Source organism: Rhipicephalus sanguineus, unplaced genomic scaffold (assembly GCF_013339695.2).
Source record: "Rhipicephalus sanguineus isolate Rsan-2018 unplaced genomic scaffold, BIME_Rsan_1.4 Seq7784, whole genome shotgun sequence".
NCBI classification, from domain to species: Eukaryota; Metazoa; Arthropoda; class Arachnida; order Ixodida; family Ixodidae; genus Rhipicephalus; species Rhipicephalus sanguineus.
In genome coordinates this window covers 3,620-18,221 of record NW_023615969.1, presented here as the reverse complement: position 1 = coordinate 18,221, position 14,602 = coordinate 3,620, and the positions used below count along the sequence as shown (strand labels likewise).

Here is a 14,602-nt window from a genome sequence, read left to right as displayed (position 1 = left end):
TGTGGCGCTGATTGTGCGATACGTTTGTGCAATTGCCGTTTTAGACGTTGTCATACACTGAGCTTTCACTGTGACATAAATTGTTATTTGCCTTTAGTGTCCCTTTCACTGACTTGAAGGCACATTGTATGTTTTAGCCAACACATTCTCATCTTTGGCTTTACTGAAGTCATCTCTCCTGCACAGAAGCATTATTTGAAAGTCTTCAAAATGAAATTAGTTCTGAGGCAGACATCAAGCCAAGCTAGGCATCTGTATTACGCAACTGGTATCCCTAAAAATTACTTCTGTTAGGAGGAGTAAGCACAAAATTGTAACGGAATGCCACTTCCTTTCCTGCAATGTAGAGGAAATGCTTAAACTAGTTTTTGTGCATTATGCATGTGTCAAAAGCAATTAGCATGTTCCCTGTGCCCATTAGTGGTCTTAAGAATTACACCAAATCCTCTCTTATTGTGCTTCATTCATTACACAAGCAGCACATCTGTTCAGAACACTAATATATACACATTAGTTGCAAATAAATTCATTTCTGGGATTGCTGGCCGATTGTTCTTGAAAACAGAGTATCTTTTCGTTCTGCACAATCTCAGCCATCAACCTGATTGAATTATTGCCATAATTGTTCCTACAGCTAAACCACAGAATGCACACAATGTGTAGGTCATTAAATAGTTAGGCACAAGCCACAATACCACACTGCCAGGTATGGCCTCCGGACCTTTTCCCATTGCAGCAAGACTGAGCGATTACCCACTCAAAAGAGCACTGCAGAATAGGCATCAAGTGCATTTTGTACTCAGTGCAGCGCTCCTAAATGTAGACGCTTTTTCGTCTTAAAGGAAATGTCTACAGTGTGCTACTTGTAAATATCTTGCCCTTCCAAAGTTGTCCAGTTTTACATACTTTTGTGCGTAGCACAACCAGCACATAGACACAAGAAACACACACATGGTGCTCCTCAGTGTCAATGTACTAGTTAGACTATGCTGAAAAACCTTCATGACAGCATAATAAGCCAAAACCTCAACACTGATTATTATATGTTTGACAGAAGAAGGCCTTTTTCAACATGAATTTATGATGGGCTACACTCTTCTAAACTCTTCTAACTGCAAACTTCACCTAAAAGTACAAACAAAACAGCTTGTTGTTTCATAATGCACTGAACACATCTTATGCATCTTTTTAAATTATTCTGGAGTACAGTTGGGAATATGACCAGCACAAAAAAGGCATAAGGTCATAAGCTCCGAGACCAGCAATATATATGTAAGTGCAAAGTGGTCCAACAACAGTTTAAAATCACAGAACAGATCTCATGATACCTGTAAGCATTTAATGCTTGATACACTTAATACATTGGCATTCAAGCTTTAGACAGGGTACAACTTGTATTGCTAAATGCACCTACCAAAAGCCTGAGAAAGTTCTCAATGTATGCTTCTGCTACTGCTTGTCAAGACTATTATGATAAAAGGAACTCTGTAAACATAGCTAATATTACAAAACAGGAAAACGCAGCACTAAATTGGCAAAAACTGGCACAATCACTTAGCGCAGCTGTCGCAAAGTTCAAATTATGGGCTTCAAGATCATTTTGCCATTACTTCAAACTGTGTAATTAAGACTACAGCAATGGCAAGTCCTAGTTATAACAAGCACCATCTGCACTATTTCACATTCCAATGTGCACTTCCAAAACTTTATAGTGACAGCTAGCAAAACAACAGCGAAAGAGTGGCTTTCATGCAACCTATCTCGTTTTACAGTATTTTTTGATGTTGCAAGGTTTAAATTGAAGGTAAAGACTCTCATAATGGCCTTTAACAGGGTTCATGCAGCTTTCGAAGGCAAAAATTTAAGGGTTTTCATGGACTGTAGTCTTCATTTCCAAGGGGTTTCAAGGGCCTGTATGCATTCCATTTTGAAAATAGGGCCATTTGCAATAAACCTGAACAGGTGCAATCGGCAAACCCTTGCACACAAACCATGTGCCCCCATCTCTGCCCTATTGCCCCTCGAGTTGTCACACAGTCTATGTAAGTTACCTTACACATCAGCAACTCTCCTCCCCACCTGCCACAAGCACCGCACAGTGTGACCTATGGGATCTTGAGTCACCTTCTGCAACGTCATTTCACTACACATACAATGCTATAATGCGCTCAAAGCTTCAAAGCACTACAATATCTTTACTTAAAGAGGCCATGAAAAGACTCACATGAACTAGGGTTTCATACCAATGCAGTTCCAAACCCATTTGCTCACTAAAGTTACAAAATGATGTCGGCTGTAAAATAACTACATCGGTTGTTTCTGCCAACTATCCATGCACCAAAAAGATGCAAAAGCAGTTGTAGTGCACTCTTGGACCTTCAAAAGGGCCTGTGCTCCACACCCTAAAGGGAGTCTTTATGAATGTGCGTGTACATTGTGCGCCCTACTTCTCATTTACCAGACAACCATTGCTGCACATCTGCTATCTCTTAACAGGTGCACCGACTCTTAATTATGTATCATTATCATCTAGTCTTGCTTTTCCTTCTACACACATGTCAGCTGCACACTGCTAGGCAGAGACAGCAATACTTTGGAGATGTGGAGTTCAAAATTGCATATTTAAAATGCATATATGTGCTTTATAGGCTACTCAGTGTTAGGCACTGAAGCTTACCAAAACTGTGTGCTCATTGTGCCCCCAATGTCTGCTCTACTTCCACAAGTCTAGACAGATGGACACAGCTGTATTTGTCACTGGCTAGGGACAAGCCTAGGTGTGAGGCAAACCACTAAGCCAGGATGATTTACATGTTGCCCTTAAAAGGGTACTGGCACGAAAACTTTCAGCTGTCTTCTTTGGCGTCAAATGAAAGCCCAAGGCCTCAAGAACCAAGAAAATGTACTGGTAAGCATGAGTGCAACCAGAAAACATTACAACGTATTTTTAAAAACTAGTATCAGTTCCTACTGTACTCGACATTACAACACAGTACGAGCTTCTCATCGTATGCTCGCACAAGATATCATGACATTTTCACAGCCACTCCGCTCCGTGGCTCTGTTGGTGATGCAAAAGCAGCCGTTTTATATGATCTGGTACCTGAAATCATCATAACTAGCCATACTTATGCATGAAATCACCAGAAGTGCAGCCTGATGTCCCACTAGTGTTAATGTCAATAGGTTCATCATGTCAAAATAAAATATCAGCATTTCCTGAGCTTTACACTTGCTCAGAGCAGCCTCTGTATAAGGGAGATTTGTGTGGCAAAGTCAACTCAGCTTCAAAAATTGGTGTCAGTACTCCTTTAAAGGGACCATGCAAAACTTTTTCAGCATGGTCAGAAAACGCTGCCGATCGGTAGTTAAAGGGACCCTGAAACGGTTTTGATGATTTTGTATAACGCACTGAACCGGTAAAGCAAGTCCTAAGAATCAATTGAAGACCAATTTAAGCTCTCTGCGTCAACTGTGTAATTTATTACAAGACTTTAAACATGTGAATCGCTACAGAACGCAGCAGCTCAGCCAAACGAGTTTTCAACTTCTCGCACCTTTCACAAGTAGAATTGTTCCAATACACGTAGCACCCAGCGACCGATCTGTGGTGCGATCTTGTACGCATTCCAAATAAGCACGGAGGCGTGGCGTTACATCCAGCCGCAGATGAATGGCTAATGTGAACTGCGACAGACGTCACGGCCCTGCATTGACCAATCACGTGCGGCTGGATGTAACACCACGCCTCCATGCTTATTTTGGAACGCGTACAAGATCGCACCACTGATTGGATATGTCCAATCCATGTTACTGAACCCCCTGTGGGCAGCGAGCGTCGTCTGCCTGTGTTACAACATGCTCCATGTTGACGTGGGCTGAGCGACAGTATTCATCTCGAGATTTCTTTTCTTGAACACAATGAATTGCCCTAGCTATGTTGTGTACCACATATCTAGCAAATGGCGACTTGTAAAGCTGTGACATTGTGTAATGTTTGTGAGGCATCCGGCGAGCGGAATCACTTCAGCTGGTCGCTGCAATGAGCGTCACACTCTCGCTATCCGGTCAACGCCACGATCCACGTGTCTGCGGCTGTAACTTCACTCCTGAAGACACAACCACATTGCCAGAGTTTACGCTTATCGGTGATCGTTCTCGAATTCTTTTTGTGTGTGCGCATGCTTCTGCAGGTTGTTGCCATACAGGAGAATAAAATAAGATCGGATGGTAGTGTGGCGGCACCTGTCGGAGCAGATATCAACCATTCCGTGAGCTTCGTCTCTGTTGCCAGAGGGCATGCTGCCGAGCGCACTGGGCCATGGCCTCCGAGATTGCGCGCAACCTGTTGGCGCACAATATGGAGGCCATGACTGGGCGAAGCTCAAAACCGTCGAGTGCCCTCATGAGAGCGCTGCAATCGCCATTGATGCCAGCGTGTCTCATGAGTTGAGGAGGCAAGGCAGTGGTGAGGAGGAGGTATAGATATAATTGTCCGTAGCAGCCATGGTACACGGTGCGCCGCTTAATTTGTGGTGTAAATGATTTGATGATGATCTAGCCTAAACGCGGACAAAACTTCAAAAACCGTTTAAGGGTCCCTTTAAGGCTCCTGACAACACACGAGCCAAACAATATAGCGCAGCACGCAACCTCGAAATTACAATTAATCCTCAAAGACAGCTAGAAATCTTTCCTCTTCCCTTGACAAATGATGCCATAAACCCAAATAACTGCACCATAAACAAAAAGTCCCCGACCAATGTCTGATTTGAACATCATCAGCTGCATAGTTATCGTGGCCACTGCAGGACGCCACTACGTGCCCGCGTGCATGTTTGCGATTACATTGAAAGTAATAATAATAATAATAATATCTGGGGTTTAACATCCCAAAACCACGATATAATTATGAGGGACGCTGCAGTGGAGGGCTCCAGAAATTTCGAGCACATGCTGCGTGAGGCAGCATGCTGCAAAAGCTGTTATGCAAGTATAGCAAATTACTCATAAGGTTATCGTTCAAAGTACCACGGTATAGTCATTTTGGCTCATCAGAGGTCAAGTTGGCAAAAACTGGTCATAAAATAAGGTTACAGTTTACTGCAGCAGGTAGTGCAGTGAAGTAGGCCTACAGAATGATGACTCTACAAAGAAACATCGACCCAGGCAGGTTATTTAAGGGGTCCTGAACCATCATGCTTGGTGAAAAAATACATACTGTGGAAAGTAGACAGTGATGTCAACAGCTTAGCCAAATCTTTCAGTCATGCTTGGCAAGGAGAGTTTACAAGTGAAGCACGAAATTGCTACTTTCTCAACTGTTCTCTCTTCATATAAAGGCCCGTCCTCACTCTCTTAGGAGCTGCCAGCACTAGCTCTAGTTCTTCATAGGGCCGATTGCTACTATTTCAATCAGGTGTTTGGATCAAATGCGCTTCTTGCCACCAGGTCCTGCCACATGCTGGCGCTGTGCTCTATAGTGCGCTAAAATTACACAGTAACAACGCTAGCATGCACCGGAGCCAGACTGGGAGTGAGCGAAAAGCATATCATGAAGCACGGTCAAGTTTATGGTGCGCTGACATAGCTTCTTGCCTCTTTATCATGTCCCATTGTGTAGCTTCGAGCATGCTTGTTCGGACAAAAGAGAAAAAGCACTTAAAAGTGTGCGACAAATCTCTGGAACTTCGCTCGTTCTTGAGGGCTTTGAAAAAGTTTTGTGACAATTAGTGAGGCAATAAAATCCGACACAGAGGTGACTCAATGAGAACTTTAAAGTGCTTCAGGATCCCTTTAGTAACTTACATCAACTAATTCCCTTACTTTATTTTTTTTAACAGCAAGCATTTGTCTTTGCAACGCTCAGCATTGATCTAATCTACTTTGCATCTTTTATCACGAGACCCTACACTCTGCACTAATCACCCTAATCACCCACAAGAGGGTCAAAACAGGCAACAATCAAGGTACCCACATAAACGATACTGAAAGCTCTTTGCCCTCATTATGTACACCTACTTAATGTTATCCCCATTCTCTCATTAATGTTTTGCACTACATCCACAGTAATGAGTGCAATGTTCCACGACCTCATTCAGTTTCACAGAGAGTCCCATTTAACTTAGCTCACCTTTAAAATGTGTATCATAAGTTTATTCTTGCCCAAGGAAAATATAGTGCTTTTTTTTATTTCGCCAAGCATGCACGACCCTCTTAAATTTAAAACAAACAAAATATGCTTCTCTTAAAAAAAACGTGGCAATGTCTGAGAGAAGCAAAAGTCAGTCAACACAATAGCTGCAAAGTCGTCATCTACTCAAAAGCCAACCTGTGAGTGCCAGCCTTGTTTAACTGCAACTGGCCATTCACTAGCCCTAGTTCCAGGACGTGGCACTTACTATTGAAAAAGCCAGTAATATGCATAGTATAACTGCAGCCAAATTTTCTAGGACTCCGCTATGCAGGGTGTTTAAAACAAAACAAACCAACTGCAAGCTTGTATGCAGACTGTCTAGATGGTTTCCTGCTGCATCCACACTGCTCCAATGATCTGAAGAGGATGATGAACCAGGTGTTTCAAAGCCACAACATACAGCAGTCACTGCTATGCAACCACTCATGCTCCTAGTAGCTTCTTCCTTTTTTTAAACGGCTGAATTAATTTCAGTACACAACTGGTCGCTGGAAATCAATGTGGCTACACAAGAGCACACAACACTGTGCATTACTTACAAGCTTGGGTGCCCTGCCACACTTCTGAAATGGTATATAAAATCTCAAAATCTAGAGCTATGCACCTCCTCAAATTTCCACACTGCTGTAGTGGACGACTAGTATTTGCCATCCTGACATCTACAATAAATGACACTAATCTCAACAGCGACATATGCAGCCCATTATGCTCCTGAAGATGTACTATTGCGCTCAGTATGAACTACATCATGCGAGCGCGTGGCCGAGCGCTCTGCAAGGTTGTAAAGAGGCGCCGATCATGCCATATTTCCGAATTATCGGGAGAGATTTTGGCTGTCTCTGCGAGTGCGCATCGCCTCCACTTGCTTTCACCCTCACCCTCGTTTTGAGCTGCGGTGACATCAGCTTCGAAAATGACAGCTTCGAGGGTGAAAGCAAGCGAGGGCGGGTGATGCGCGCTCGCACGAGCAGCCAAACTCTCTCCCGATAACTCGAAAATATGGCATGATCGGCGCCACTGTATTACCTTGCAGAGCGCTCGCATGACGTAGCTCATACTGAGCGCGATAGTACATTACCATGTAAAAGAAAGCCTCAATGCTGCGAACAGCACATGTGCCTGAATGCACTGTAAAAAATGCTAACGTTCTGTTCCTGGCCTAAATTATGCAAGTCACCACTGATATGACACAGTCTGTCACTATTCCTGAGGCATATTATCTAGGTGATCACTTGCTTCTCTCTCTCTCTCTGAATGCTCGAAATTTGGAACACTTGAAGCAAGATACAACGCCACCAGTTCAAGTATAAGCACCATGCATGGTAAACATGGCAAGTAGCACTGTCATGACATACACTTTGTTTTTGCAACTGATCATATGCTAGGGCAATATTCATCACAATACCTTATGCTTCTATGCTGCACCTAAATAAAAGGCAGCACAAACACTTGTCTCAGAGACAAGAGGCAAAAATAAACTGCTGATGCTGCTATGATAAAACAAGGATAATTAAAATTAGTATAATTTAAATAAAATGTCAAGTGAGTGAGCAAAGAGCCTAAAGAGAACCATAAGTTATTTTTATCCCCGCTTTTTAAAATAGCAAGATTACCATTATGTTCAGAGAGCACTTCAGCCCCGACGATCACACACCACACTCTTGCACAACACTTGTAGATGACCACAGATGCACTGTCTTGGGCACAACACAAGCACTAGTCACCACAGTACACCACACATTCACAGGATATGCACTTGATCTTCTCCGAAAGGATGCATCAGGACTTGGTAGTCTGCTTCAAGGAGGACTTGCACTTGTTGAAACTTGCCCACGGTGAGAACAGCTTGTGCAGCTTCAGCGGCCGACGAGTGCTTGAATGCAGGTGAGGCAAAGTACACCAATTTTTCCAGCAGCTTTATACAACAGGCCTTCATCTTGCATGAGCATGTGTCATCTCATTTCTCAAACAGTTGTGGCACATCTTACGGTGGGCTGGATGGATCCTACGATGTGTAAAGTCATCCTCGTTGCACTGGGCACCACATTTAGCACTGGCACCACATTTATTATCAAAGATGACATAACGGTAGTGGCCGCCAACAAACATTCTTGCTATGGCAAAAGGTGAAAATATTGCGGACCATTCTACTTGCACATCGTTTTGCAACAGGTTTGCCGGTATTCTTCTTGTAAAGTGATCTTCAGGGCCTTTATGGTGAATAGCTGTGCCGTCCCCTTCTTGTCAGGCTTCGTGAAAACTCATTCCAATGCTTGGACTATGCACACTTGTGAAAACTTCACTGCAGCCGTATAAACACCAACTTGCACTTGACTTGTAAAATGGTGTTCTATTGAGCCCCCATGATGCTGCTTCTCAGGTCTTGGGAAAAGGGGTGCTTCACTGTCAGTGCTCACTTGACTTGTCATGGAACAGGTGCCACAAAGTATGATTGGACTTTTACTGCTTGACAGCTACTCTGGAGTGGACAGCATACTCTTCATCCAACACCAATTGCAACAAAGCTTCGCCGTATGGCAACAGAGTGAAGACATGGAGCGACCTTAAGTAGATAGCCCGGAACACCTTGACGAACAACCTATGGCAAAGGATGACCTCCTGTGGAGCCACTTTTAACAGACGGTGCCGAAATCACACGGGAAGTCGTTGAGGTTCCAGCAGCTCGTTGCGGCCATGAAATAAGGTGATGTCAATGTCTTCATCAACAGTGCAATGTAGTGCCGGAGTGGCAAGAAGCGATGGTTTAAAAGCAGGAGAGTGGGATTCTCTGTTCACCAGACAGAGACTATTAATTCATTCCTCCAGCATTGACGTATTGATTCCACCAGCATTGACATCTCATTTTGCTACAAATTCAGGCTGTGCAGCACAATTCCTGGTTGATGCTTTGATGAATGAATGCTCAGAGGCACACAGGCAGTGGCGTTTTTTTCTCATGTAAGCCTCATCTGGATTCTGGTGCGATGGCCGACACTGGAGATGATGTACAACATTTGGTGACGAAGGGGTTTGAGCCCATCGGTGGCGCCGTTGAGAACAACTTTCCCCGCTGCTGATGTTACGGAGTGGACTGACGAAGAAAAAGCCATGCGAAACGCCCAAGCTGTCAGCCCAGCCGCGGTGGGATCCTCAAGATGATTTCACGTCGCCGAGAATTCCCCAGGCGAAGAGAGGTTGAAATGCCCGTCAAGATGCGACCGAGACTGCACTCATCCTGCTGTAGCTCTGAACAAGAGTGACTTCAGTATGCTTTGTGTGCATTGCCGATGGGGTCAACGATACAGCTCGGAGCATGCACCACAGAACACCAGCCAAGAGGAAATTCCAAATAAAGCCTTCTGCTCAATGTCGAGGGGAACTAAGGTGCTTGGTAAGACTCAGTTGTTTCATTTAGCTTCCATTTAAATAATTCCTGTCTTCCATTACACATCACGAACTGACTTCAGTGTAGACATGGCCGATGTGAACATGCTCAATTGAAAACAGCATCAGTCACATTAATCAGCCCCCAAAACCTATCAATTTATGCCAACCAAAGACATTTTAGACCCTAAAATGCTATCACTACAATATTAACGTTGCAAGTGTCAAGTAATTCGTTTACTGCTAAGCCGATTCTTAACTGTGAAACCTAAATAATGAAGTACCGTATTTACCCTATTTAACGCACGTTGTTTCTTTTTTAAATTTTCATTGCTTATAGTCGACCTTTGTATTGAAGAATACTAGCAAAAAAACACAATGCAGGCAGTTTGAATGGAAGCATCCAGTTTCAGCAGTTCTAGAATGCATGCTGGCAACATTTGCACATATACATAAATTAGTGTCTGCCACAAGTTGAAAGATTTCTTTCAAGCATCCCTCCAGCATGTGCCAGTCTGGTAGTTGTTTCATTGGTGTGCAGGGTTGATTTGACAGGAACTTGTGCTCACTTGTTTTTGGAATATGGCTACCCGTCCCCCATGCACAACACCTGCTTCAAACGGACAGCCATTTTGATGGCACAAGAGGTCAGACATTGTGAAGCTACAAGGCAGCTTGATTTTAACAAATCAGCAGCCCTGGGTGCCCCTGCAGAGGAAGTCCACGTGCAACCTGACCACAAAGGCTTTCGCGGCCCTTGTCGTGGCTGCCATGAAGAAATAGAAAGGTGACAGAGTTTGTTATTGTTTTAATAAGTGTTCGATAACTAATAAACTTGAAGGAACTGGTGATGATGTCATCTAAAGAGTGGATAGTGCCACTGAGCACTCAACCTCCGACAAACGAGTTAATCAATTAGTGCTGCTAAGAAGGGCACTTTTTTTCAGCTGTGATATCTCACAACAAAGGTAATGTTTTCCGCTATAAGGCCTTGTGTTAATTCACAGTTTTATTACTTTCTTCCGCTTATGAATAAACTGAAAATGTCCCCTCACGCTACAATCGAGCAAATACGGCATATTGTTAATGCAGGCTACGGATATGTCTTGTAAAGCAGCCAAGCTCTAACACTGTGAAGCTTTACACTGAAAGAACATTTGCCAGGTGAGAATATTTTTCAACTGGTATGCAAAAAAAGAAAATTCCCAGGGTCATATACTGCTTACAGCCCTAAACTCTGCATTTCAATAAAACGTCTGGCTTGATGAACAAGAGACACATACTTCATTATGTATTTGATCTTCTTGAGTGAGTCTGCTTTCACCCTTATAAGAAGAGGATGGCTCTTGTAGGCAGTATTCTTCCAATGATGGTAAAGAAGGTACCTGGAAAAAAAAAGAAAAAGCTTCACTTTAATCCCCTCACTAAATGTAACACCTGTTATGAACACCTAACTCCTCACACATTTATAAACTTGCACATATATTGAGAAAAATCTTTCTGTACTCAGTTTCTATATCTGCAAGAAACAGATACAGTAGAAGCTCGTTATAACGAAGCGGGATATAACGAAGCAATCGTAATTCCCCTTGGAATTCCCATAGATGCCCATGTATTTAAAACCTCATTTTAACGAAGCTAAAATTTCCTCACAATGGATATAACGAACCGTTTTTTTTCCCCACCGAGCATTTACTGATAATTTTGGTAGCCGGCAAGTCAATGTCTTATAGCGTGCGACGATTTACGTCCCATCACGGATGCGGTAATTCAAAACTCACGACTCGCGCTCCCGAGGAGCCGCCTGCCAACACGTGCGAGGGTGCGCGTCTGCCTGCCTCCCCTTCCACTGAAACTCGTGGACCCACCCGCGCACGTCACCCAGCCTACCCTCTCCCGCGGAACTCGTGGACCCGCCCGCTCTCCTGTTGCGCGCGTGGACCACATGGCCGGCGATGCGGTCACGCATGGCCACGCGGCGACCGCGGGTCTTGTTGCTTGTCGTTCGCTGCGTGTGCATCAGAACAGCGTCTCTCTCGGTTCCCGCCGCTAGACAGGAGATGGACGACGCAACGGCAACAAAAGCGCAAAACGATTACAATCGAGCAGAAGGCGGCTATGTTGAAGCTGTTGAGTCCGCGTCAAGAAGAAAAAAGTTGTCCAAGATTTCGGCGTAGCGTTGAGCACGGTACCGCAGTGTGTAATCGATCGAATCTACTCAATATGAGCATGAGCGCGAGACTACAACGTCTACATGGCGATCTAGATGCTACAGGCTGCTTGGATGTCTGTAACAGCAAGCACGATCGCCAACTGCTTCCGGCATGCTCATTTGGCGTCAACAGCGGCAGTGACAGCGAAGATATCGGTGCTGCCGCCAATGAGGGTGCCGCGGGTGACCAAGACCCGCGTCATGGAACACTCTCCTTGACGCCGGAGTTGTTCCCGACTGCGACACCTTCTGCACCGGTCAGTGCCGATGCTGACGCGGTGACAACCGAAGAGCTGACAGAGGCTGAAATTGTGCGCGCAGTGACAAGGGTGGTGAATGACGACAGTGACGAATGTGTCGACGACAGCCCGGAGTTGGCGAACCCGATGTTCCGAGTCCGTGCAAGCGCTGGATGCGGCAGACCTGCTGCGCCGCTTCTTCGCGCTCACGATGACGGCGGGACGGACTCGACATAGCGCCAGCGGCCGAGAAAGCCATCATCCGTCTGAGGAAGACACGGCAGAAGTCTATTAGGACTTTTTTTTCTGCTAAGTGAGCCGCCAGCTGGTGTGCCGAGTTTGGCATGAATAAAGTAGCAGCTCTTTGCTGTTCTTTCTTTTTTTTTTCTTTTGCTAGTTTTTCTCCGTGCGACGGCTTTTTCGTTTGCGTGGCGGGCTGCTGTGGGATTTGGTGGTGATACATCCTCTCTTGCGTGCCAATTGTCGGTAGAAATGGATATTTGCTATAATGAACTAATGGTTATAACGAATAATTACGACTCCCCCATCAACTTCGTTATAGCGAGGTTTTACTGTATTCACATGCATAACTAGCCTGTTTTGACATGCTTGCGCAAGGAATAATTATACTAGTCATACACTTAAGAAGTCCGGAGAGGCCCCGCCCAGACGACCGAAGCGCGGCAGCCGATCGCCTCCGCGACTAAAGAAATAGTCCAACTCATGCACTCGGCAATGTTCTCCGAAGGTGGGGTCACCAACCGTCCAGCTCATGTCAGCCTGGAGTGTGCGCCCATTGGTGCAGGCTTGTGTGCATCAGCCTTGAGGCGGAAATTTCTAAAGTTGTATCAGACTACAGCATGACAACTTGCAGAAGTGTACAGTAGAAGCTCGTTATAACGAAGCGGGATATAACGAACTAATGGATATAACGAAGCAATCGTAATTCCCCTTGAAATTCCCCATAGACGCCCATGTATTTAAAACCTCGTTTTAACGAAGCTAAAATTTCCTCCAATGGATATAACAAGCTTTTTTTTTCCCCCCGAGCATTTACTGACCATTTTGGTAGCCGGCAAGTCAATGTCTTATAGCGCGCGAGCGTTTTACGTCCCATCACGGATGCGGTAATTCAAAACTTGCGCTCTTGAGGAGCCGCCTGCCAACACACCCGAGGGTGCGCGTCGCCTGCCTCCCCTTAAAGCCCCTTGATCTTGGGAAAGTACCGCCATTCACTGTACTCGCCGCCGCGTGAGTGTCCTCCTTTCTCCCTCCTCGCCGCTTTCGCAGCCTCCCGTTCTCCGCCGCTCTTTCCGCGGCGACGATTGGTCTCCTTCACCGTTGCCCTTAGAGACGCGTGGATCTTGTGTTTTACTGGTATTTCCTTTTTCGCTCACGCCATTTTACGCGGGGCTCCGCGTAGCGAACGTTGCGCGCGCTTTGTTTCTGTGCTTTGCGTGGGCGCTATGCCGTGCTGTTGCGCCTGTAACTGCAACAACGAGAGTGCGAATGGTTATTCACTTTTTACGATTCCCAAAGTAAGCATGAGGGCTTGCGCAAGAAGCAGTGGCTGCAAAACATCGCCGAAATAACTTTGTTTCGACAAGGAACAGTGTTCTTTGCGAGGAAAGGCGCCTTTCTTATCGCTCTTGTCAAAGCATTGCCGAATGCAGCGTTTTAAATATTCTTATGGATGCTCATAAACATTCTTCTTTTTCTCGGCTATTACGCATTGCATAAAAGTGGGGCTGTTCTCAATATGCTGATAATATGCTGAGACTCCATCACTTCGCATGTCGGTAACTGTTATTCAGTCTGAATGCACAACTACAAAAACTGCTTTCCGCTGCGAACAATACAGCTTTCGATCGCGCTTGTCGTGATTGTTAGGATCCGCTTAACGTGAATGTTTGGTGAAAAAAAAGGAAACGATTGGACGAATGACCCTTACTGGCGTTCGTTTTAGGTTCTTGTTTTCTTTTTTTTTTCGAGGGGAAGGGGGTGTCTATGCAAAAAAATATTAACATAAATGCGATCCGGCAAGGGAAAAAAAGCACTGCGCAACACAAAACAATAACACTGTGATAGCGAAGGTGAGCGCAAGTGAGCCGTTATCTAGCATGCTGCGGCCGAATGGCTCGTCTTAGTCACGCCTGCAGTCAATTTCAATACGCCTGCGCATTAACGCGCTGTCCGTTTACCAATAAGAACTAGATTATCTCTTGTACCGGAGTCACACGGGCACTTTTCATCGCGATCACAGTCAATCCCGATCGAATTTCTTGATCGCAATCAACAATCATCGCTACTTTACGGTACAACTAATCCAGATCGAGTATGGCGCAAACGTAAATCAAATCGCAATCTGTGGGAGCCAGATGTCGATGAGTATATCACGATGGTCTCGATCCCGATCAACCTGATCGCTATCAAAGTGACCGTGTTAGCAGCACCTGATCCGGATCGGCCCCGATCACGATCAAAAGTGCCCGCGTGACACGGTATTTATTACGGTGTTTGTCTGCTTTATGACCATTCACCTGATGAGTGCCTAACTTATCGTAAAGGCAC

The 14,602-nt window shown here is 45.0% G+C and overlaps 1 protein-coding gene across 1 annotated transcript in view; it reads right to left on the bottom strand.

Moving 5' to 3' along the window:
- The window catches only part of LOC119378314 (THO complex subunit 2-like), a 28,877-nt gene extending 17,328 nt beyond the window's left edge, over positions 1-11,549 (bottom strand). The window contains 2 exon segments of the mRNA XM_049411740.1: positions 10,864-11,004; positions 11,449-11,549. Of these exon segments, the coding sequence (XP_049267697.1) occupies positions 10,864-11,004; positions 11,449-11,549 (242 nt within the window).
- Between the last annotated feature and the right edge of the window lie 3,053 nt (positions 11,550-14,602).